The sequence below is a fragment of the Gopherus flavomarginatus genome, chromosome 1, assembly GCF_025201925.1.
Source record: "Gopherus flavomarginatus isolate rGopFla2 chromosome 1, rGopFla2.mat.asm, whole genome shotgun sequence".
Classification (NCBI taxonomy): Eukaryota; Metazoa; Chordata; order Testudines; family Testudinidae; genus Gopherus; species Gopherus flavomarginatus.
The window spans coordinates 140756937-140778470 of record NC_066617.1 but is presented as its reverse complement, the minus strand read 5'-3'; the positions used below and the strand labels follow the sequence as shown (position 1 = coordinate 140778470).

The 21534-nt window shown below is 47.4% G+C and overlaps 1 protein-coding gene across 1 annotated transcript; it reads left to right on the top strand.

Annotated features, from left to right (window-relative positions):
• Positions 1-494: 494 nt before the first annotated feature.
• Positions 495-4092, top strand: LOC127057079 (potassium voltage-gated channel subfamily A member 6-like). The gene has a single exon (XM_050965743.1). It carries the CDS (start codon positions 711-713, stop codon positions 2262-2264), a length of 1554 nt encoding a protein of 517 aa, XP_050821700.1. The 5' UTR covers positions 495-710; the 3' UTR covers positions 2265-4092.
• The last annotated feature ends 17442 nt before the right edge of the window (positions 4093-21534 follow it).

Below are 21534 nucleotides of genomic sequence, written 5' to 3'. Positions count from 1 at the left end.
AGAGCTTTACTGTTGCTGCGTCCTCCGGCTGGGTGGGTGGGGGCTTGGGGAGGAAGGCGGAGGCAGGCACCACTCTCCGCCCCACGTCTAGCTGTGTGTGTCGGAAGGAGAGAGGACGGAGCTGGAGGAGCTGCGGTAGCAGCTAGGGGCAGGCGCCCAGACACCCAGCCGGTACCCGCTGAGCAGGAGCAGGGCGCAGCTGGCGCTGGAGACCGAGAGCCAGACACTGGCAGAGGCTGAGCCGGGGCGCAGAAGGCGCAACAGGCGGAGGCGGACCCCGGCGGGAAGGACAGACTGAGCCAGCCCCGCCCAGGAGGAGAGAGAAACCGGCAAGCGGGAGCGACAGCCGCACCCCGGCTCCTGAAGGAGAGGGAAGGACAGCCAGCGAGCCAGCCTGCGGGAGGTGAAACAGGGACAGCCAGGCAGGCCGCGAGCTCCAGCCCCCAGCGGGGAGGGGCGCGCAGACCCAGACCCCAGCGGCGGGAGGGGAGGGACCCAGACCCCAGCCGGGGAGGGGACTCAGACCCCAGCGAGGTGGAAGGAGGGACAGAGGGACCCAGACCCCAGCCGGGAGCGCGGAGGACAGACGGACTCAGACCCCAGCAGCAGCGGGGGGAGGGAGAGCGCACCTTGCGCTGGGCAGAGCCCCAGACCCAGGGCTGCCCCGCCACCTCCCCGCCGGAGTCCCCTGGCCTGGCAGTGCAGCTGGCATGTGGGCGGAGGAGCCCCTGTCTCTGGCAGGCGCCAGGGGCGGCTGCGGAGAGGCGGAGGCTGCCGGGGAGGACCGGAGCGGGAGCGGCAGCTGCTGCAGCAGCGAGCGCCTGGTGATCAACATCTCCGGGCTGCGCTTCGAGACCCAGCTGCGGACCCTGTCTCTCTTCCCGGACACGCTGCTGGGGGACCCGAGCCGCCGGATGCGCTTCTTCGACCCGCTGCGCAACGAGTACTTCTTCGATCGGAACCGGCCCAGCTTCGACGCCATCCTCTATTACTACCAGTCCGGGGGCCGGCTCCGCAGGCCAGTCCATGTGCCCCTGGACATCTTCATGGAGGAGATCCGTTTCTACCAGCTGGGGGAGGAGGCCATCGAGACCTTCCGGGAGGACGAGGGCTTCATCCAGGAGGAGGAGAAGCCCCTGCCTCAACAGCACTTCCAGCGCCAGGTGTGGCTCCTTTTCGAGTACCCTGAGAGCTCTGGGCCAGCCCGGGGCATCGCCATCGTCTCGGTGCTGGTGATTCTCATCTCCATAGTCATCTTCTGCCTGGAAACCCTGCCCGAGTTCCGCCAGGAGAGCAAGGGCGCTCCGCCGGGCCTTGCGGAGGGCGCGCACCAGGACAACCAGATGTTCTTGCTCCCTGAGCAGCCAAATGACACCCCATCTCCGATGCACCCCTCTCCTAGGGCAAGCCCTTTCTTCACAGACCCCTTCTTCCTCATCGAGACCCTGTGCATCATCTGGTTCTCCTTCGAGCTGCTGGTGCGCTTCTTCGCCTGCCCCAGCAAGCCCGAGTTCTCCAGGAACATCATGAACATTATAGACATCGTGGCCATCATCCCCTACTTCATCACCCTGGGCACCGAGCTGGCTCAAGAGCAACAGAAAAAACAGCAGCCTAGGACTGCCATTAACAACAACGGGGGCCAGCAGCAAGCCATGTCCCTGGCCATCCTCAGGGTCATCCGCCTGGTCAGGGTCTTCAGGATCTTCAAGCTCTCCAGACACTCCAAGGGGCTGCAGATCCTGGGGAAAACTCTCCAGGCTAGCATGAGAGAGCTTGGACTCCTCATCTTTTTTCTTTTCATCGGTGTGATCCTCTTCTCTAGTGCCGTGTATTTTGCTGAGACAGATGACCCAGAATCTTTGTTCACCAGTATCCCTGATGCTTTCTGGTGGGCAGTAGTGACCATGACCACTGTGGGCTATGGGGACATGTACCCTATGACAATCGGGGGCAAGATTGTGGGCTCCTTGTGTGCCATCGCTGGCGTGCTGACCATAGCCCTGCCTGTACCTGTTATTGTGTCCAACTTTAACTATTTCTACCACCGAGAAACTGAGCAGGAGGAGCAGTGCCAGTACACCCATGTCACCTGTGGCCAGCAGCAATCTCCTTTCTCGGAGCCTAAAAAGGGGGACAGTAATCAGTCCCTCAGTAAATCAGAATTTCTGGAGACAGAAGATTTAGAATCTATGAAATATCCCAACTTCATTCCAACCAGCAACCAGGACTACAGAGGGAAGAAAATGCTGACAGAAGTGTGATCAGCTTCTCTAACAAGGTGTGGAACAAGACTGAACTTTTACAGTCCTACTACCCTCACCCCATTTTCCTGGATCCCAAATGCATAGCCACAAGCTGCTTCACATTCTCTCTCCCACTAGCAGCGGCATATGTTCAAGACAAAACACCAGACTGCGCATTGTGATGCTGAAAACAAATTGCTTGTGATTTGGACACTCCTGTCCTTGGTTGCTATGTCTCATTAGCTTGTGCAATTGGACATTCTTTTGCCTTACTCTATAGATCAAAGGTGCCCTCTTGTTGTCCCCTTCCCCTTCCATTTTATTTTTGACGTGGGGCGGAGCTTTATTCCGGTTGTAACGTTGAAGACTAATTTTTCTACTACATCGACAAAAGAAAAGCCCAGGCCACATTTGTTGCTAAAAGATCAGGCAGAGAATAGGTCACATGGGCTATTAACATCAGTCTCAAGCTGTGCTGGTGAATTTCTGTGCTGGTGCAGTGACCTTGGTTGTGGGATCAGTCATGCCTGCCATGCCGTTGCCTTGGGAGAATGGAAATGTTGGATCCAGTGTTGCATTGTGTTCTGCAGATGTAGGGAAAGTCAACGAGTGGCCTTCCTGTGACACTTTTCCTTGGGTTTGCACTGCAATGTGCATCTAAGGGCCTGTTTGTTATTAGATTTTCAGATCTAAAAGCACTTTAATTTTTAACTTGTTGCCATGGTAGAAGTTGTGACCAACATTCTCCATGTGTGGTATAGCAGAAACAGTTGTTTTTTAAATTTATAGTAATTATTTTCTTATTCTTTGTGTTTGAACAAGTTTCACCTTTGTTTCCATCAGTGCCCTATTGTTAATTAGCATTTATCATAGCAACACCATCTTTGTGCCTGAAGTGTCTTCCTATGCAAAGCACATTTGGGCTAATTCCTTTGTCTTCTGACATGTACCACATAAGTGTTTTTATGTAATGTACTTTATGCTACAAGTATCCGGTTCTGTACTTAGAACCATGGGAGCAGTTGACTTCATTGAGGTGTGCAGTTCTGAATTTAAGGGCTTGTATAGATTAGGGAAATTTGCAATGGTGTATTTACACTGCTGCAGATCCCTGCTGTAGACACACTGCATCAGTGCAAAATGGGGTTTACATTAGTATGACAAACCCACCGGGGTCAATCACACCAGTATAGTTGTGTCATTTAGGGGGATGCATTGCTACCAGTGCAAGTTTCCCTAATCTGTCTAGATAAACCCTAAAGGCATAACTGGGATCTTTTGAATGAGGAAAAAAGACCTAAAGGCCTAATCTTGGAAAGATGCTGCTGTCTTAACAAGAAATACCCATAATGTAAGTTTAGATGGAAGACGCACCAAGATTGTTCACATAGTCCAGCAACATGAGATCAACATTTGTCAGCAGTGCAAAAGGCACACTCTGGTCTGAAGCATTATGCTTATCAGTGAGCACATTTTACAACTCAAGGTGCATCTATTGTATCCCAGATCATCTCACTATTTAAAAGAACTCTGCTTGTTTTCTGATTTAAAATAATTGCTGAACACCCTTCCTTTTTGGAGAGAAAGTGGAGAGGAAGGGGAAATTGATGCTTACAGAATCCACACATAAGGAAATGTCTTTTAAAATTAACTGTATATTTTGCATGTATGTGTGTGCATTAGAGAGTGAGAGAGAGGCAGCCATTAATGCATTGTGCTATATTATATATGTATTACCTGTTTTACATATTGCATATAACGTGTGTAATACATAGAACATTGTACATAATATATATACATTTCCTGCATATTATGTGTACTATGTGCTGCAGCCATAAAGCAGGGACCTGAGGGATAAGAAAAAAGATAAAATAAAGGAGCGTCCTTTATTTAAATGTGTTGCTCCGCCACCAGGTTTTAAGACAAAACCAGCAAGATTGTGAGACAGGAGCAATTAGCACAGACTAGCACCTTTGTGACCCTACTAATTCCCCCCTGTTCTGAGATTTGGTTCTACACCTTGACTGACTTTATTGTGGTCTTTCCTCATTTAGGCCTTGATCCTGCACTAAGAACTGCGTGGGCAAACCTCAACACTTGTGCTCACCCTGAGTCCCACTGACTTCAAAGGGGCTCTGTACTGGGCGCAGTGATCTCTCTGCACAGTTCTTAATGGAGGATCAAAGCATTAGACCTTGATCCTTCTCCTACTGAAGTCAGTAGCAAAACTACCATGGATTTCCATGGTGCAAGATCAAGTCCTTAGGCCTGATTGTGAGATGTGATGAGTACTATCAACTCCCTTGAAACTGGTAGTAACTGATAGTTCAGCACAAAGCTATTTTGTTTGGTTATATTTCAGAAAGACTGTTTCACATAATGAATTATTATTATGATTTTTTCCTATGGCAGAGACTGTTTGTGCTCAGACTCTTTGTGGTACCAGCAGGTGTGCAATAGCTCTGCTGAATGGCCTTCTTTTTGGGAGATGTTGCTTGAGGTATCTAGGGCACTGCTGTCTCTCAGCACAATGCCTATGCTATGTTTGGGGTTGTTTTTATGTATGTGTATGCTAGTTGCTAAAAGTTTCCCAAAACTGAGATATAAAAAACTCAGATTAAACAAAAGTTCAGGAGGAGAGACAAGACATACTGTTATCTGCATCAGAAGCTTAAATTCTTTTACCCATTTCTTTCCTGGGTCCTGACACCGGCATCATTGATTGGCAGAAACCCTTGTTTTCTAAGGCATTTAGCTTCAGACCAAATTGCTGGCAGGACAATCTCAGTAACCTAACTCCAGCATGATGGTGTTGTCCAGGTGTCCCGGAATTGTGTTTTTTGCTTAAGGGATGCTCTCAGCTTAAATGCGGGGTTTTGTGGTGTGTGTAGGTTTTGTGGTCAATAGAAATACCTCTACAAAACAAAGAAACATGCCAGTGAAAGCAGTCTGCTGCAAACAAATAACTCCCTGCAGTGTTTGCCTATCAAACTTTTCAACACAGAGAAGAACCTGCAGATGAAACTGTCTATGAAAAAAGAGTGAAATTGACCTTATGGATTTCCTTTGCCGTAACTGAGAGGCAAAAAGGACACAAAGGTCCAAATATGCAAACTTGGGTGCCTAACGTTAGGCATCCAAAATCAGTATTTTAAGCACCTTAATGAACGTGGGCTGATTTTTCAGGATTGTCAAGCATTTGCAGTTATTATGGGTGCTCGGCACTTGTCAGCAGAGGGCCACTTTTATTTAGGAATTATGGGTGGGAGTTAAGAAAATGCCTGACTGATTTAGGTGCACACATCCCATTGGCTTTCAATAGGACTTGTGCTCTCACATAACTTTGGTGTTTTCAAAAATCCCACTCTAAGTTCCTGACTTTGGACATTCATTTGGGGTATAAGAAGCTGTTGTTCTGTCTATATAGCTATTTCCTTCTGAAGTCAGAGCACATCTTTGTGAAACATTTGTGGAAAGTAGGAATCTCCAGGGACTTGTTTCCATAACAACCTCCCAGACTGTTTCTCTGTACCTTGTGACTTTGGCTACAAGCAAAAACACTGGCTAAATATTCCAAGTTCCCAGACACAAACATCCCACTATTACAGCTGTTTGGCAAAGGCTATAGTGTGTGGTGGGGGGGAGGTGGGAGTGATGGGTGGGGGAGTCCCTGTGGTTACCAAAGAAGTCTACTACCCACCCAAATACATCAAGCTCAAGACTGATGCGTGTTACAAATATTTGAAGGCAACATTTGAAAGCAGACAATACAGGAAATTAGAAGACACTCAGGCTGTATATCTTTGCAAACGGAGAGGCCAGTAGCCATGGGAAGGGCATCCTGAGGCTGTCAGTCAAATGGCTGGAGGGTCAAAAGGCCTGTGAATTTGAAATCAATTGAATGCCCCCTGACAGGAACCTTGAAATCTAAAGCCATTAATTAAATAAGAGTAACAAATCTTTCAAGTATCAGAGGGGTAGCCGTGTTAGTCTGGATCTGTAAAAGCAGCAAAGAATCCTGTGGCACCTTATAGACTAACAGACGTCTGTTAGTCTATAAGGTGCCACAGGATTCTTTGCTACAAATCTTTCAGTTATCTCAGCAGAAAAAGAATCTTGCTGTCGAAGTGACCTGATTCTTTCCAAGCCCTTTTCCTGAAGAGAATACTGTAGCCCTGGCTATTTCCCTAAGAGACATTTTTGTACAAAATCAAGCCAGGGCAGAGCCCTTTTTGTTGTCTGGGGGAGGGGTGGAAACAGGGCTGGCTTTAGGCACCAGTGCTCCAATCATGTGCTTGGGGCGGCACTTTCCAAGGGGCGGCACTCCTGTAATAACCTTAGTCCCAGATTTGGACCTTAGCGTCCAAAATATGGGGGTTAGCATGAAAACCTCCAAGCTTAGTTACCAGCCTGGACCTGGTACCTGCTGCCACCACCCAAAAATTAGAGTGTTTTGGGGCACTCTGGTCCCCCTGAAAAACCTTCCCTGGGGACCCCAAGACCCAAATCCCTTGAGTCTCACAACAAAGGGAAATAATCCTTTTTCCCTTCCCCCCTCCAGGTGCTCCTGGAGAGATACACAGACACAAGCTCTGTGAAACTACACAGAGAGACTCCCCCTCTCTGTTCCCAATCCTGGAAACCAAAAAAAGTACTTTCCTATTCCCCCAGAGGGAATCCAAAGTCAGGCTAGCAATCCAACACACAAATCTCCCCTTGATTTCTTCCTCCCACCAATTCCCTGGTGAGTACAGACTCAATTTCCCTGAAGTAAAGAAAACTCCAACAGGTCTTAAAAGAAAGCTTTATATAAAAAGAAAGAAAAAATAAGTACAAATGTTCTCTCTGTATTAAGATGATACAACACAGGGTCAATTGCTTAAAAGAATATTGAATAAACAGCCTTATTCCAAAAGAATACAAATCAAAGCACTCCAGCACTTATATTCATGCAAATACCAAAGAAAAGAAACCATATAACTTACTAGCTGATCTCTTTGTCCTTACACTTAGAAACAGAAGACTAGAAAATAGAACTACTTCTCCAAAGCTCAGAGAAAGCAGGCAGCCAGAAAACAAAGACAAAGACACTCAATTCCCTCCACCCAAAGTTGAAAAAATCCGGTTTCCTGATTGGTCCTCTGGTCAGGTGCTTCAGGTGAAAGAGACATTAACCCTTAGCTATCTGTTTATGACACGCCCCCCAAATTGCAGACAGTGGGGAAGCTCACTGGCGGCGATTTCCTTCTAGAACTTGAAAATAAACAGATTAATACAACACATACACCTTTACATATACTCCTAAGTATATAACTAACAGACTTCTACATTTTAAGAACACTTTTTAACTACTGAATTCTGGGAAACTCTCACGGGAGAGTGCATCAGCAACTTTATTAGAAGCTCCTGTGATGTGTTGAATTTCAAAATCAAAATCTTGGAGAGCTAAACTCCAACGAAGAAGTTTTTTGTTGTTCCCCTTGGCAGTATGAAGCCACTTTAGTGCAGCATGGTCAGTTTGTAGTTGGAACCGCCGTCCCCAAACATATGGGCGTAGCTTTTCCAGGGCGTACACAATGGCATAGCATTCCTTTTCACTGACTGACCAGTGACTTTCCCTCTCAGACAGTTTCTTGCTGAGAAACACGACAGGATGGAAGTTGTGATCTGTTGCTTTCTGCATGAGCACTGCTCCTATACCACGCTCAGATGCATCCGTGGTTACTAGGAATGGCTTGTCAAAATCCGGGGCCCTGAGCACAGGGTCAGACATGAGCGTTGCCTTAAGTTGGGTAAAGGCCTTTTGACACTGATCAGTCCACTTAACGGCATTTGCCTGGGTCTTTTTGGTCAGGTCGGTCAGTGGGGCAGCGATTTGGCTGTAGTGGGGTACAAATCGCCTGTAGTATCCGGCCAAGCCTAAGAAGGATTGGACCTGCTTCTTGGACCGTGGGACAGGCCACTTTTGGATAGCATCTACCTTGGCCTGTAGGGGGTTTATGGTTCCTCGACCCACCTGGTGCCCCAGGTAAGTTACTCTGTTTTGGCCTATTTGACACTTTTTGGCCTTAACAGTTAGTCCTGCCTGCCTGATGCGCTCAAAGACCTTTTCCAGGTGTAGTAGGTGTTCGGGCCAGGAGTCTGAAAAAATGGCCACATCATCGAGGTAGGCAACTGCAAATTCTCCCAGTCCAGCTAGTAGACCATCTACCAGCCTCTGGAAGGTGGCGGGTGCATTTCGAAGGCCGAAAGGAAGGACATTGAATTCATACACCCCCGCATGGGTGACGAATGCTGACCTCTCCTTGGCAGGTTCATCTAGCGGTACTTGCCAGTACCCCTTGGTTAAGTCTATTGTAGAGATGAACTGGGCCCGTCCCAACTTCTCCAATAGCTCATCGGTGCGTGGCATTGGATAGTTGTCCGGACGAGTTACCGCATTTAGCTTACGGTAGTCCACGCAAAAGCGTATTTCCCCATCTGGTTTGGGTACCAGAATCACTGGAGATGCCCATGCACTGGTAGATGGGCGGATTATACCCATCTGTAGCATGTTCTGGATCTCCCGTTCTATAGCAGCTTGGGCATGAGGAGACACTCGGTAGGGTGGGGTTCTAATTGGGTGAGCATTACCTGTATCAATGGAGTGGTATGCCCGTTCAGTCCGTCCTGGGGTGGCTGAGAACAATGGGGCGAAGCTAGTGCACAGCTCCTTGATTTGTTGCCGCTGCAGACGTTCCAGGGTGGTTGAGAGGTTCACCTCTTCCACGCCACCGTCTTTTTTCCCGTCGTAGTAGACACCGTCAGGCCACTCAGCATCCTCTCCCTGGACTGTAAACTGACAAACCTGTAAGTCTCTGGAATAGAAAGGCTTGAGAGAATTAACATGGTACACTTTAGGCTTTAGTGAGGAATTGGGAAATGCTATGAGGTAGTTTACAGCTCCCAGGCACTCTTGGACCGTGAATGGCCCTTCCCATGATGCTTCCATCTTATGGGCCTGTTGTGCCTTCAAGACCATAACCTGGTCTCCTACCTTGAAGGACCGATCTCTGGCATGTCTGTCATACCAGGCCTTTTGCTCTTCTTGAGCATCCTTTAGGTTCTCTCTAGCAAGGGCTAAAGAGTGTCGGAGGGTGCTTTGTAGGTTGCTTACAAAGTCCAGAATGTTAGTTCCTGGAGAAGGCGTAAACCCCTCCCATTGCTGCTTCACCAACTGTAATGGCCCCTTAACCTCGTGACCATACACAAGTTCAAATGGTGAAAACCCTAAACTGGGATGTGGTACAGCCCTGTAGGCAAACAGCAACTGCTGCAACACTAGGTCCCAATTATTGGAGAATTCGTTGATGAATTTTCGTATCATGGCCCCCAAAGTTCCATTGAACCTTTCCACCAGGCCATTGGTTTGATGGTGGTATGGGGTGGCAACCAAGTGATTCACCCCATGAGTTTCCCACAGTTTTTCCATGGTCCCTGCCAGGAAATTAGACCCTGAATCTGTAAGGATGTCAGAGGGCCAACCTACCCTGGCAAAGATGTCTGTTAGGGCCAGGCACACAGTGTTAGCCCTGGTGTTGCCTAGAGCTACTGCTTCTGGCCATCGGGTAGCAAAGTCCACTAAAGTCAGTACGTACTGCTTTCCTCTGGGCGTCTTTTTTTGGAAAGGGCCCAGAATATCCACAGCTACTCGCTGAAATGGGACCTCAATTATGGGGAGTGGCTGGAGAGGGGCCTTGACCTGGTCTTGAGGCTTTCCCACTCTTTGGCATACCTCACAAGACCGGACATACTTGGCAACGTCCTTGCCCATCCCCTCCCAGTGGAAGGACTTCCCCAACCGGTCCTTGGTTCTGTTCACCCCAGCATGGCCACTGGGATGATCATGGGCTAAGCTTAAGAGCTTCCCCCGGTACTTAGTTGGAACCACCAACTGTTTTTGCGGCTGCCATTCTTCCCGGTGTCCACCAGAAAGAATTTCCTTGTATAAAAGTCCTTGGTCTATAACAAACCGGGATCGATTTGAAGAGCTGAGAGGCGGTGGGGTGCTCCGTGCCGCCGCCCAAGCTTTCTGAAGGCTGTCATCCGCTTCCTGCTCAGTCTGGAACTGTTCCCTTGAGGCTGGGGTCACCAGTTCTTCCTCAGACTGTGGACTTGGGCTTGGTCCCTCTGGAAGCGATGTAGGTGATGGGGTTGTTTCCGTTGCTGGTGAACCGCTCTCCGCTGGTGCACCTGAGGGTATTTCAGGCTCTGGCTGAGCCTTTTGGGTATGGCTGTCTGTTGCTTCTGCCAGTTTTGGCTCGCTGGCGCCCTCTGGCGTTGAGTTTGAAGATGGGGTTGCAATGGCTGGTGCTGGTTGCTGTTCCAGTTCCGGGCCTGGGACTGGAGGTGCTGTGGCTGTTTCAGTGGTTGGCATGGAATCCGGGTCCACTACCTCTGTCTGGGTCTCTGGTAACACAGACGGGGCCTCTGTGGACGGCTCAGGAACAGGAATGGGTCTGGAAGCTTGCCTGGTTTGGCTACGTGTAACCATTCCCACTCTCTTGGCCCGCCTCACCTGGTTGGCCAAGTCTTCCCCCAGTAGCATGGGGATAGGATAATTGTCATAGACTGCAAAAGTCCACATTCCTGACCAGCCTTTGTACTGGACAGGCAGTTGAGCTGTAGGCAAGTCTACAGCTTGTGACATGAAGGGGTAAATTGTAACTTTGGCCTTTGGGTTGATGAATTTGGGGTCAACGAAGGATTGGTGGATAGCTGACACTTGTGCCCCCGTGTCTCTCCACGCAGTAACCTTCTTTCCGCCCACTCTCAAATTTTCCCTTCGCTCCAAGGGTATTTGAGAGGCATCCGGGCCTGGGGATCTTTGGTGTGATGGTGGTGTAATGAATTGCACTCGCATGGTGTTCTTGGGACAGTTGGCCTTGATATGTCCCAGTTCATTACACTTAAAGCATCTTCCATCTGATGGGTCACTGGTCCGAGGTGAGTTACTGGAGACTGGTGAGGTTGAAGGGTAGGGTATCTGTGGCTTTACTTGGGTGGTATGTGGGGTCTTTGGCTGTCCTCGGTTGTAGGGTTTATGGTCTGTGTGCCCCCTGGGGTAATCGTTCCCCTTGACAGTAGCTTTCTTGCTTTCTGCCAGTTCCATCCATTTGGCTCCAATCTCCCCCGCCTCAGCGATATTCTTGGGGTTTCCATCTTGTATGTACCGTGTGATGTCTTCAGGAACACCATCCAAGAACTGCTCCATTTGTATGAGGAGGTTCAGTTCTTCCAAGGTTTGAATGTTGTTTCCTGTTAGCCAGGCCTCATAGTTTTTTGCAATGTAGTAGGCGTGTTTGGGAAATGACACCTCTGGTTTCCACTTTTGGGTTCTGAAGTGCCGACGGGCATGATCTGGGGTTATCCCCATCCTGTATCTGGCCTTGGTTTGAAAAAGTTTATAGTCATTCATTTGCTGCTTAGGCATTTCAGCTGCCACCTCTGCTAAAGGTCCACTGAGGTGTGGCCTTAATTCTACCATGTACTGGTCTTCGGGGATGCTGTACCCAAGACAGGCTCTTTCAAAGTTTTCCAAGAAGGCCTCGGTGTCATCACCTGCCTTGTAGGTGGGAAATTTCCTGTGCTGTGGAGCAATATTTGGCGCCGGGTTGTTAGGGTTGGCTGGCACATGCAGCCCAGCTTTTGCCAACTCCAGTTCATGTTTCCTCTGTTTTTCCTTCTCTTCCATTTCTTTTTGTTGCTTTTCCATTTCTCGGCGGTGGGCCAACTCTTCTTCTGCTTGTTTCCTTCGGTAGGCCACCTCTTCTTCTTCTAGTTTTCTTTTGTGTGCTGCCTCCTTGGCTGCCTCTTTGGCTGCCTGTTCTCTTTGGTAGGCTGCCTCTTTGATCTGTTCTTCTCTTTCTTTCATCTCCATCTCTTTTTGTTTTATTTCCAGTTGTCGCCTGTGTTCAGCTTCTTTGATTTGTTCTTCGGCGTCGATTTTTGCCTTAGAAGTCATGGTTCCTGTTTTCTTGTGTTGGGGTGCCCTCCGGTGTTTATCTTCTGAACTGCAGGCTCTGTTCCCTCCTGGAGTCTGCCTAGCAACAGTGCTTTTTTCCTTTTCTCTCTCTAGCTAATGTTCAATGAAGGGAAACCAGAAAAACCACTTTATTTGCATGCCTATAAGTGCTGGTACTTGCCTCCTAATGGGAGGGCTATTGCATGACAAAAGACCCTTAACATGCAAGCCACAAACTGCCAGAGAGAGCAGAAAAAAAAAATTCTCTCTGGTTCCCTTTTAAAACCAACTGTTTCTCTCTGCTAAAAAGCCCTTAGCAGAGAAAAGAAAAATATAATATTTCTAGTGGCTTCTGGATTCTGTCTATCTCCCACCAGCTGCCACTCATGTAATAACCTTAGTCCCAGATTTGGACCTTAGCGTCCAAAATATGGGGGTTAGCATGAAAACCTCCAAGCTTAGTTACCAGCCTGGACCTGGTACCTGCTGCCACCACCCAAAAATTAGAGTGTTTTGGGGCACTCTGGTCCCCCTGAAAAACCTTCCCTGGGGACCCCAAGACCCAAATCCCTTGAGTCTCACAACAAAGGGAAATAATCCTTTTTCCCTTCCCCCCTCCAGGTGCTCCTGGAGAGATACACAGACACAAGCTCTGTGAAACTACACAGAGAGACTCCCCCTCTCTGTTCCCAATCCTGGAAACCAAAAAAAGTACTTTCCTATTCCCCCAGAGGGAATCCAAAGTCAGGCTAGCAATCCAACACACAAATCTCCCCTTGATTTCTTCCTCCCACCAATTCCCTGGTGAGTACAGACTCAATTTCCCTGAAGTAAAGAAAACTCCAACAGGTCTTAAAAGAAAGCTTTATATAAAAAGAAAGAAAAAATAAGTACAAATGTTCTCTCTGTATTAAGATGATACAACACAGGGTCAATTGCTTAAAAGAATATTGAATAAACAGCCTTATTCCAAAAGAATACAAATCAAAGCACTCCAGCACTTATATTCATGCAAATACCAAAGAAAAGAAACCATATAACTTACTAGCTGATCTCTTTGTCCTTACACTTAGAAACAGAAGACTAGAAAATAGAACTACTTCTCCAAAGCTCAGAGAAAGCAGGCAGCCAGAAAACAAAGACAAAGACACTCAATTCCCTCCACCCAAAGTTGAAAAAATCCGGTTTCCTGATTGGTCCTCTGGTCAGGTGCTTCAGGTGAAAGAGACATTAACCCTTAGCTATCTGTTTATGACAAAGAGACATTTTTGTACAAAATCAAGCCAGGGCAGAGCCCTTTTTGTTGTCTGGGGGAGGGGTGGAAACAGGGCTGGCTTTAGGCACCAGTGCTCCAATCATGTGCTTGGGGCGGCACTTTCCAAGGGGCGGCACTCCGCACCCCCTGCCCCTCCCTCTTTTTTTTTGGCTTGGGGCGACAAAAAGCTGGAAGCCTGCCCTGGGCGGAAGAATTCTAATGGCAATTTTTTTTGCCTCCTTTTGCCCTGCAGCGGTTTGGAAATGCACAAAGAATTGTTTTGTAATGTTCCAAAGACATTGCACTTTTGGGAGCTAATGCACAGACACCCCCTCACCCCCCCCCCGAGAGGAAAATTTTATTTCTTTCCTATTGAAAGTTTTGCAACTCAGGCTTTTCAGGCATTTTCCCGTGTGTCCTGCTCTTTGTGTTAGTGTCTACAGCTGGAGAGAAGACTTGCTCTGCTGTGATGGTGAAAGTGAATTGACTGGAAGCTTCTGCCAGTCCCATCAGTTTAATGTATAAAGCTTCCTGTGGCAACAAAGAAGAGTGAGACAAAGGAAATTCAGTGCAGCAAGAAGAAGGCAAGAGGGAAAAGTGTTTCTCCAGTGTGCTGGAGAGAACACAGAGTCCTCCCCAAAAGGAAAGGTGCAGACAGCTACCTCACCTGCTGTTGCAGAAGAACTAGGTGAGGTTTTTCCCTTTCCATCTACGAAATTAACCCCTGCTTTCTTTGCAGTTAAAGAGAAGGACTTTCCTATTAAGATTTGAAGTCTGCTGGGAGAATCTTATCCTAGGTGAAGAGAGAAAGAAAGATTATAGATTACAAAAATAAACAATGGGACAGATCCTCAGCTGGTGTAAATTGTCATAACTCCATTAACCAGCACAGCTACACTGATTTGCACCTGAATCTGTCCCTATCTTTTTAATCAAGGAAAAAAAAATCTTTGTTAAGATGTAGGGTTCCCCCTACCCCAAACCTATAATATAGATGCTCTGTTTACATCAGGGAAATAATCTGTGATTCGCAACAGGTGTCAGCCATGGCTTTCCCACAGACTCTTTTCTCAGTTACACTTATGTAAAGCTGAAGCAATTCCATTGAATTCAGTGGAATCTCCCCAGATTTAAACTGGCATGGATAAGAACAGAATTCTTTATACAATGCTAGAAATGTGCCTGACAGTTTACAGCTAATTAAAGACTGGAACCGCTTCTGATCTCAGTTATATCAGTGTAAATCCAAATAAACTCTGTTTACACTGCTGTAACTCTGATCAGATTCTGATCCCAGTGTCCTTTCTCCTTACAGTCCTAAGGTCTGTATCTAGGAAACACTTATGTATGTGTTTGACATTACACGTGAGAAATCCCCTGGAAGTCAAAGTTAAGCATGGAAGCAGGTGTTTGCAGGGTCATGGCTTAAGGTCCTGATCTACCTCATCTACCACCAAAGTCAATGGGAGATTAAGCCATTTGCAGGAGGAGCTCAGCCCTGTGAAGGATTAGGCACTAAATTAAATTGACATGACTAAGGAAAGTAACAAACATGGGAGATGTCATGGGGAAGGTATACAATGGCTCCAGCAGTAAGCTCTTGCCCTTGCTTTAGTGATTCAGGCACACATCTTGACAGTTATGTAAGGCTTGGCTACACTTTGAATTTTGCTTGTTTGTTGCAGAGGCCACACTTGGGTTTGTTAGGTGGGCAGAAGGGCCTGGATGTTTTAGGTCAGTCCTTTTTTCTTTTCTTTTTTTACAGTTTTGTGAACAAATAACCAGGATGTTAACTGTGAGTTTAGAATAGCTACGACAAAAGCATTTTACTGCTTCCTGTAGGTTAGAGGGAATGTCCACATGTTCCCTAGTCTGCATTAGAGAAGGGGAAGGAATAGATTTAGCTTTTTTTTGTGGTGATTTTTGAGGAGAGATTCGGTCACACATGTTTCCATGAGCAACTTAGCTTACTGAAGTAGCCAGAGGCGATGTGGTTAGAAAACAGGACTGAGGGCAAGGGGAGATCGCTATTCTAGCCCCAACTGCCACTGAAGTGTAGCATGGCCTTGAGCAAGTCACATCACCGGTTTTCTCCTGTTTCCTCATCTGTTAAATGGGCATAAAGTCCTGTGTGAAGACAGTCAGCTAAAAAGTACTGGAGATACACAAAACACTAACTATTATTATGACCTACATGCATTTCAAGATTCTGATCTCACCCCAATTTTGTACAGGTGTAATCCCACTGACTTAAATGAAATTACTCCTGATAACTGAGTGTGAGAGGAGAATCATGCCCAATATCTCTTTAACCTTAGCTGTTATTTCCTGTGCATACACTTTTGCAGAGTTCTAAACACAAGTATTTAGAATACAGCTCCTCAGCTGGTGTGAATCAGCATAGCTGCTCTGCTGATTCACACCATCTGAGGATCTGGTCCTTAGAGTACATCTTGGCTAATTCTCGTACACTCCCAGGAGAGAAATGAAATGGCATTTGACAAGAAAATTGCTACATTGGTGTCTCCTCTTGCTGCTTTTCGATGTCTGTTGTTCAATTAGCCTGATGGCATCCATTTTCAGGAAACAGAGACAGGGCGAGATGCTGCACTTACCTTACACTGATACACTTTTGGAATAATTCCTCTGAATGTTAGTGAAATTACTCCAGATTTACACCAGTGTAACTGAAAGCAGAATCTGACCCAGGATCTTTTCCTCTGAACAAATGATGCTGTGCTTTTTGTACAGAGCAGCTTTCCAACACTTCACCTGCGGGATAAGGGTGCCTCACACCAATCAAACTTAGGGCCATGTTGTACTCTGAACTCAGCTACACCCTGACCCCTTCCATTGAAATCACAGCTCATGGTTTAAATGAGGGCAGAATTTGGTCTGTTGTGGGCAATGCAGTGTTATCGGATGCTCTGATCTTATTTTTTTCAGGATGGAATAATAATGGCCAGTCCTGATACTCCAGATCAGGGCTGCCCAGAGGATTCAGGGGGCCTGGGGCAAAGCAATTTCAGGGGCCCTTTCCATAAAAAAAAGTTGCAATACTATAGAATACTATATTCTTGTGGAGGCCCCTGCAGGGCCCGGAGCCTGGGGAAAATTGCCCCATTTGCGCCCCCCTCTGGACAGCCCTGCTCCAGATTGCCTTAAAATCTTTCCCATTGCCATTTTCACTAGCTTCAATCTCTTCTGCTCTGCTCAGTTTGCATTTCCTGAGATAGCAGTACCCCTCTGAGGCATCATGTTGGCTATATTCTCAAATTCATTATTGAGAACGCAACCCAACATGGAGACTTTCTGTACAAAATGTCTGATCATCCCATAAGTTTTGGGCAACATCCACCAACACTCCGACAGACCCCCAGAAGTCCCACACGGCTCCTACCCAGCCGTGCCCTTCCCCATCCCCTCACCACTCCCCAAGAGCCTCTGCCCCATCCAACCCACCCCTGCTCCCTGTCCCTATCCCTGCCTTACCCAACCCTCCCAACCCCGGCCTTTTACCCCCGCCGCGGCTGGTCCAGAGCTGTGCCGCGTGGCTGGAGTTGGGGCTGGGGACCAGAGTCGGGGCCCCGCCAGGGCCGGAGCCGCACCACGTAGCCAGAGTCAGGGCCTGGGATGGGGCCCAGCCTGAGCCAGAGCCGCATGGCCGGAGTCGGGCCCAGGGCCCAGCCCAGGGAGTTGCGCCGCACAGCCAGAGTCGGGCCACGCGGCGCCTGGAGCTCTCCTTGCGCCCCACCCCCGCCCCAGTTCACCTGCGGAAAGCAGGGGAAGAGGAGGAGAAGCCGAGGGGAGCGTCAGGGGAGGAGGTGGAGCTAGGTGAGCTGGGGCCAGGGGCAGGGCAGGGAGCTGGCACAGATTTTGTTAAATTTAAAAGCCTTATTAGAACCGGGACAACTGGTTCTAAAAGGGCTTTTAAATTTAAAAACTGGTTCCTGCGAACCGGTGGGAACCGGCCCCAGCTCACCACTGCCCTAAAGCCCACCACTAACGTAGGCTATGTGAACTGCGGGAGGCTCCTTTCTCCTGACCTTACCCCAGCTCTATGTACCCATGTAAGAGCGAGAAGGAATTTAGTCCTTTGTCTGTAAAAAGATATGCTCCCTGCAGCTCATTTCCATTCCCTGTTTGATCCTGCAGTAAAGCCATCACCTTGTGTTTGGGTCTGGAGTGGTTTGGCAAGAACTCGTTACATTTTTAAATTTTCCAAATGAGAAACTTTTTGTGAAACTTAAATCAGTCCTTTTCAGGCTGATCACATCAATATACATCCCAATTCGGGGAAGCTCTTAAGCACATGCTGAAGTTTAAGCACATGCTTAAGTTCCATTGGAGTGAATGAGATTTAAGCACATAAATCTAATTGAGTTCAATGGGACTGAAGCACCTGCTTAAAGTTGATCAGGGGCTTCAGAGTGGTCCAGAATGGGGGCCATAAGCCCCACTTATAGTTCTTATAGTTCTATAGCACTTGTAGGATAGTTCTGCTATAACAATTGTTGGACAGCCAAGGAATGTGGTTCTTCCAAACATATATTAGGAAAATGGTATTGAATTTATTTCTGGGCCTGTTCTTGACATTGACATCAGTGGAAGCAGGAGCAAATGTGGATGTAATTCTTAATTTTTATTTGAATCACAGTAGCACATCTGAGCTCCACACATGGACAAAAATCCCATTGTGCTAGGCACTCTCCAAACACAGAACAAAAAGATGGTTTGAATGTATTGAAACAAAACATTTCAATTGACCTGAAACATTTTTTTTTAAATTTCATTTTTGTAAAAAAATTTGGTTTTTGCACCCCGGTTTGGGACCATTCCTCCTCCACCCCCCCACTGAAATTTTTTACAGGCTGGAAAATCAATTTTTCAGCCAGCTGTAGTTACAACTGTTGATTGTCCATGACAACAACCAGAGTAGCCCCTGGATGTCTCTGTCTTCCTCACATATCACCCTAGCATTCTAATGGTCTGAGATGGATGAAGTGGTAGGGGAGGTGGCTGTATGCGGATGGTGAAGGACACACTCTGAGTGTGACTGTAAAGAATTTGTACATTCTGATACCGTCTCATTCTTGGCCACAGCCCCTGTAAAATCCATACTGAGTAAGAAGGCTGGTTAATTAATCCAGACTGCTTTGCAGTGTACTGTGCCTTTATGGAATATATAATGCCCATTAATTCTGTGGACTCGTTGTCTTCACTCAGCATTTTGCTAGTAATGTGTGTTAACAAGAAGTTTTTCTAAAAAATACAGCCCAATGATTTCCTGGTTGTTACAGGGGAAAGGACCATGCGTCTAGTAGGAAAGGTGACATTTGTAGTGCTATTTAGTCTCCCACTACTGTTTATCTCCTGTAATAAGGATGATCCAGTGATTAGAGTGCTAGACTGGGCTGTGGGATACCTACGTTCAATTTCTGGGCTGCCACAAACACAGTGTGTGACCTTGGGTAAGTCACTTAGGGCTGATTGCTCAGAAGAAGTTAGGAGCCTAACTTCCACTGAAATTAATGGAAGTGTCAGTGTAAATCAGGAACTTAACTCCTTTTGAACATTCAACCCCAAGTGATTCTGTGCCTAGGTTCCCCATCCATGCAGTGGGGATAACAGCACTGCCCTGCCTCAGTGGGGTATTCTGAGGATAAATACAATAATGATTGTGAAACACTCAGATGCTATAGTAAGGGGGTCCATATGAGTTCCTTAGATAGATATGTCCTTATGCCTGGTTCAGAGCAGGAGGTTCAAAAAGGTCCCAAAGGTCCCCACCTACCTGGTTATTGTAGCAGACAAGTAGTAATTCTTCCCTGCATATTGACCATGTTTGCTTAGGGTTGCAGTTAGAAAATGCCCGAGTTGGTATTAAGTATCAGAGGGGTAGCCGTGTTAGTCTGGATCTGTAAAAGCAGCAAAGAATCCTGTGGCACCTTATAGACTAACAGACGTTTTGGAGCATGAGCTTTCATGGGTGAATACCCACTTCCTCAGATGCATGTAGTGGAAATTTCCAGGGGCAGGTATATATATGCTAGCAAGCAAGCTAGAGATAACGAGGTCAGTTCAATCAGGGAGGATGAGGCTCTGTTCTAGCAGTTGAGGTGTGAAAACCAAGAGAGGAGAAACTGGTTCTGTAGTTGGCAAGCCATTCACAGTCTTTGTTCAATCCTGAACTGATGGTGTCAAATTTGCAGATGAACTGAAGCTCAGCAGTTTCTCTTTGAAGTCTGGTCCTGAAGTTTTTTTGCTGCAGGATGGCCACCTTAAGGTCTGCTATAGTGTGGCCAGGAAGGTTGAAGTGTTTTCCTACAGGTTTTTGTATATTGCCATTCCTAATGTCTGATTTGTGTCCATTTATCCTTTTCCGTAGAGACTGTCCAGTTTGGCCGATGTACGTAGCAGAGGGGCATTGCTGGCATATGATGGCGTATATTACATTGATGGATGTGCAGGTGAATGAACCAGTGATGGTGTGGCTGATCTGGTTAGGTCCTGTGATGGTGTCGCTGGTGTAGATATGTGGGCAGAGTTGGCATCGAGGTTTGTTGCATGGATTGGTTCCTGAGCTAGAGTTATTATGGTGCGGTGTGCAGTTACTGGTGAGAATATGTTTCAGGTTGGCAGGTTGTCTGTGGGCAAGGACTGGCCTGCCACCCAAGGCCTGTGAAAGTGTGGGATCATTGTCCAGGATGGGTTGTAGATCCTTGATGATGCGTTGGAGGGGTTTTAGCTGGGGGCTGTATGTGATGGCCAGTGGAGTCCTGTTGGTTTCTTTCTTGGGTTTGTCTTGCAGTAGGAGGCTTCTGGGTACACGTCTGGCTCTGTTGATCTGTTTCCTTATTTCCTCGTGCATGTATTATAGTTTTGAGAATGCTTGGTGGAGATTTTGTAGGTGTTGGTCTCTGTCTGAGGGGTTAGAGCAGATGCGGTTGTACCTCAGTGCTTGGCTGTAGACAATGGATCGTGTGATGTGTCCGGGATGGAAGCTGGAGGCATGAAGGTAGGCATAGCGGTCGGTAGGTTTTCGATATAGGGTGGTGTTAATGTGACCATCACTTATTTGCACCGTAGTGTCAAGAAAGTGGACCTCCCGTGTAGATTGGTCCAGGCTGAGGTTGATGGTGGGGTGGAAGCTGTTGAAATCAGGGTGGAATTTTTCCATTCTCCTTCCCATGGGTCCAGATGATGAAGATGTCATCAATGTAGCGTAGGTAGAGAAGGGGCGTGAATGGACGAGAGCTGAGGAAGCGTTGTTCCACGTTGGCCATAAAGATATTTGCATATTGTGGGGCCATGCGGGTGCCCATAGCAGTGCCACTGATCTGGAGATATATATTGTCATCAAATTTGAAATAGTTGTGTGTAAGTATAAAGGCACAGAGCTCAGCAGCCAGTTGTGCTGTGGCATCATCAGGGATAGTGTTCCTGAAAGCTTGTATTCCATCTGTGTGTGGGATGTTTGTGTAGAGAGCCTCTACATCCATGGTGGCTAGGATGGTGTTTTCTGGGAGGTGACCAATGCATTGTAGTTTCCTCAGGAAATCAGTGGTGTCACGGAGATAGCTGGGAGTGCTGGTGGCATAGGGTCTGAGTAGAGAGTCCATATATCCAGACAGTCCTTCAGTGAGAGTGCCAATGCCCGAGATGATGGGGCGTCCAGGATTTCCGGGTTTGTGGATCTTGGGTAGTAGATAGAATAACCCTGGTCAGGGCTCTAGGGGTATGTTGATTTCTTCTGGTGTTAGTGTAGGGAGTGTCCTGAGTAGATGCTGTAGTTTCTTAGTGTATTCCTCAGTGGGATCTGAGGGAAGTGACCTGTAGAATTTGGTATTGGAGAGTTGTCTGGCGGCCTCCTTTTGGTAGTCAGATCTGTTCATGATGACAACGGCACCTCCTTTATCAGCCTCTTTGATGATAATGTCAGGGTGGTTTCTGAGGCTGTGGATGGCATTGTGTTCTGCACGACTTAGGTTGTGAGGCAAGCGATGTTGTTGTTCCACAATTTCTGCCTG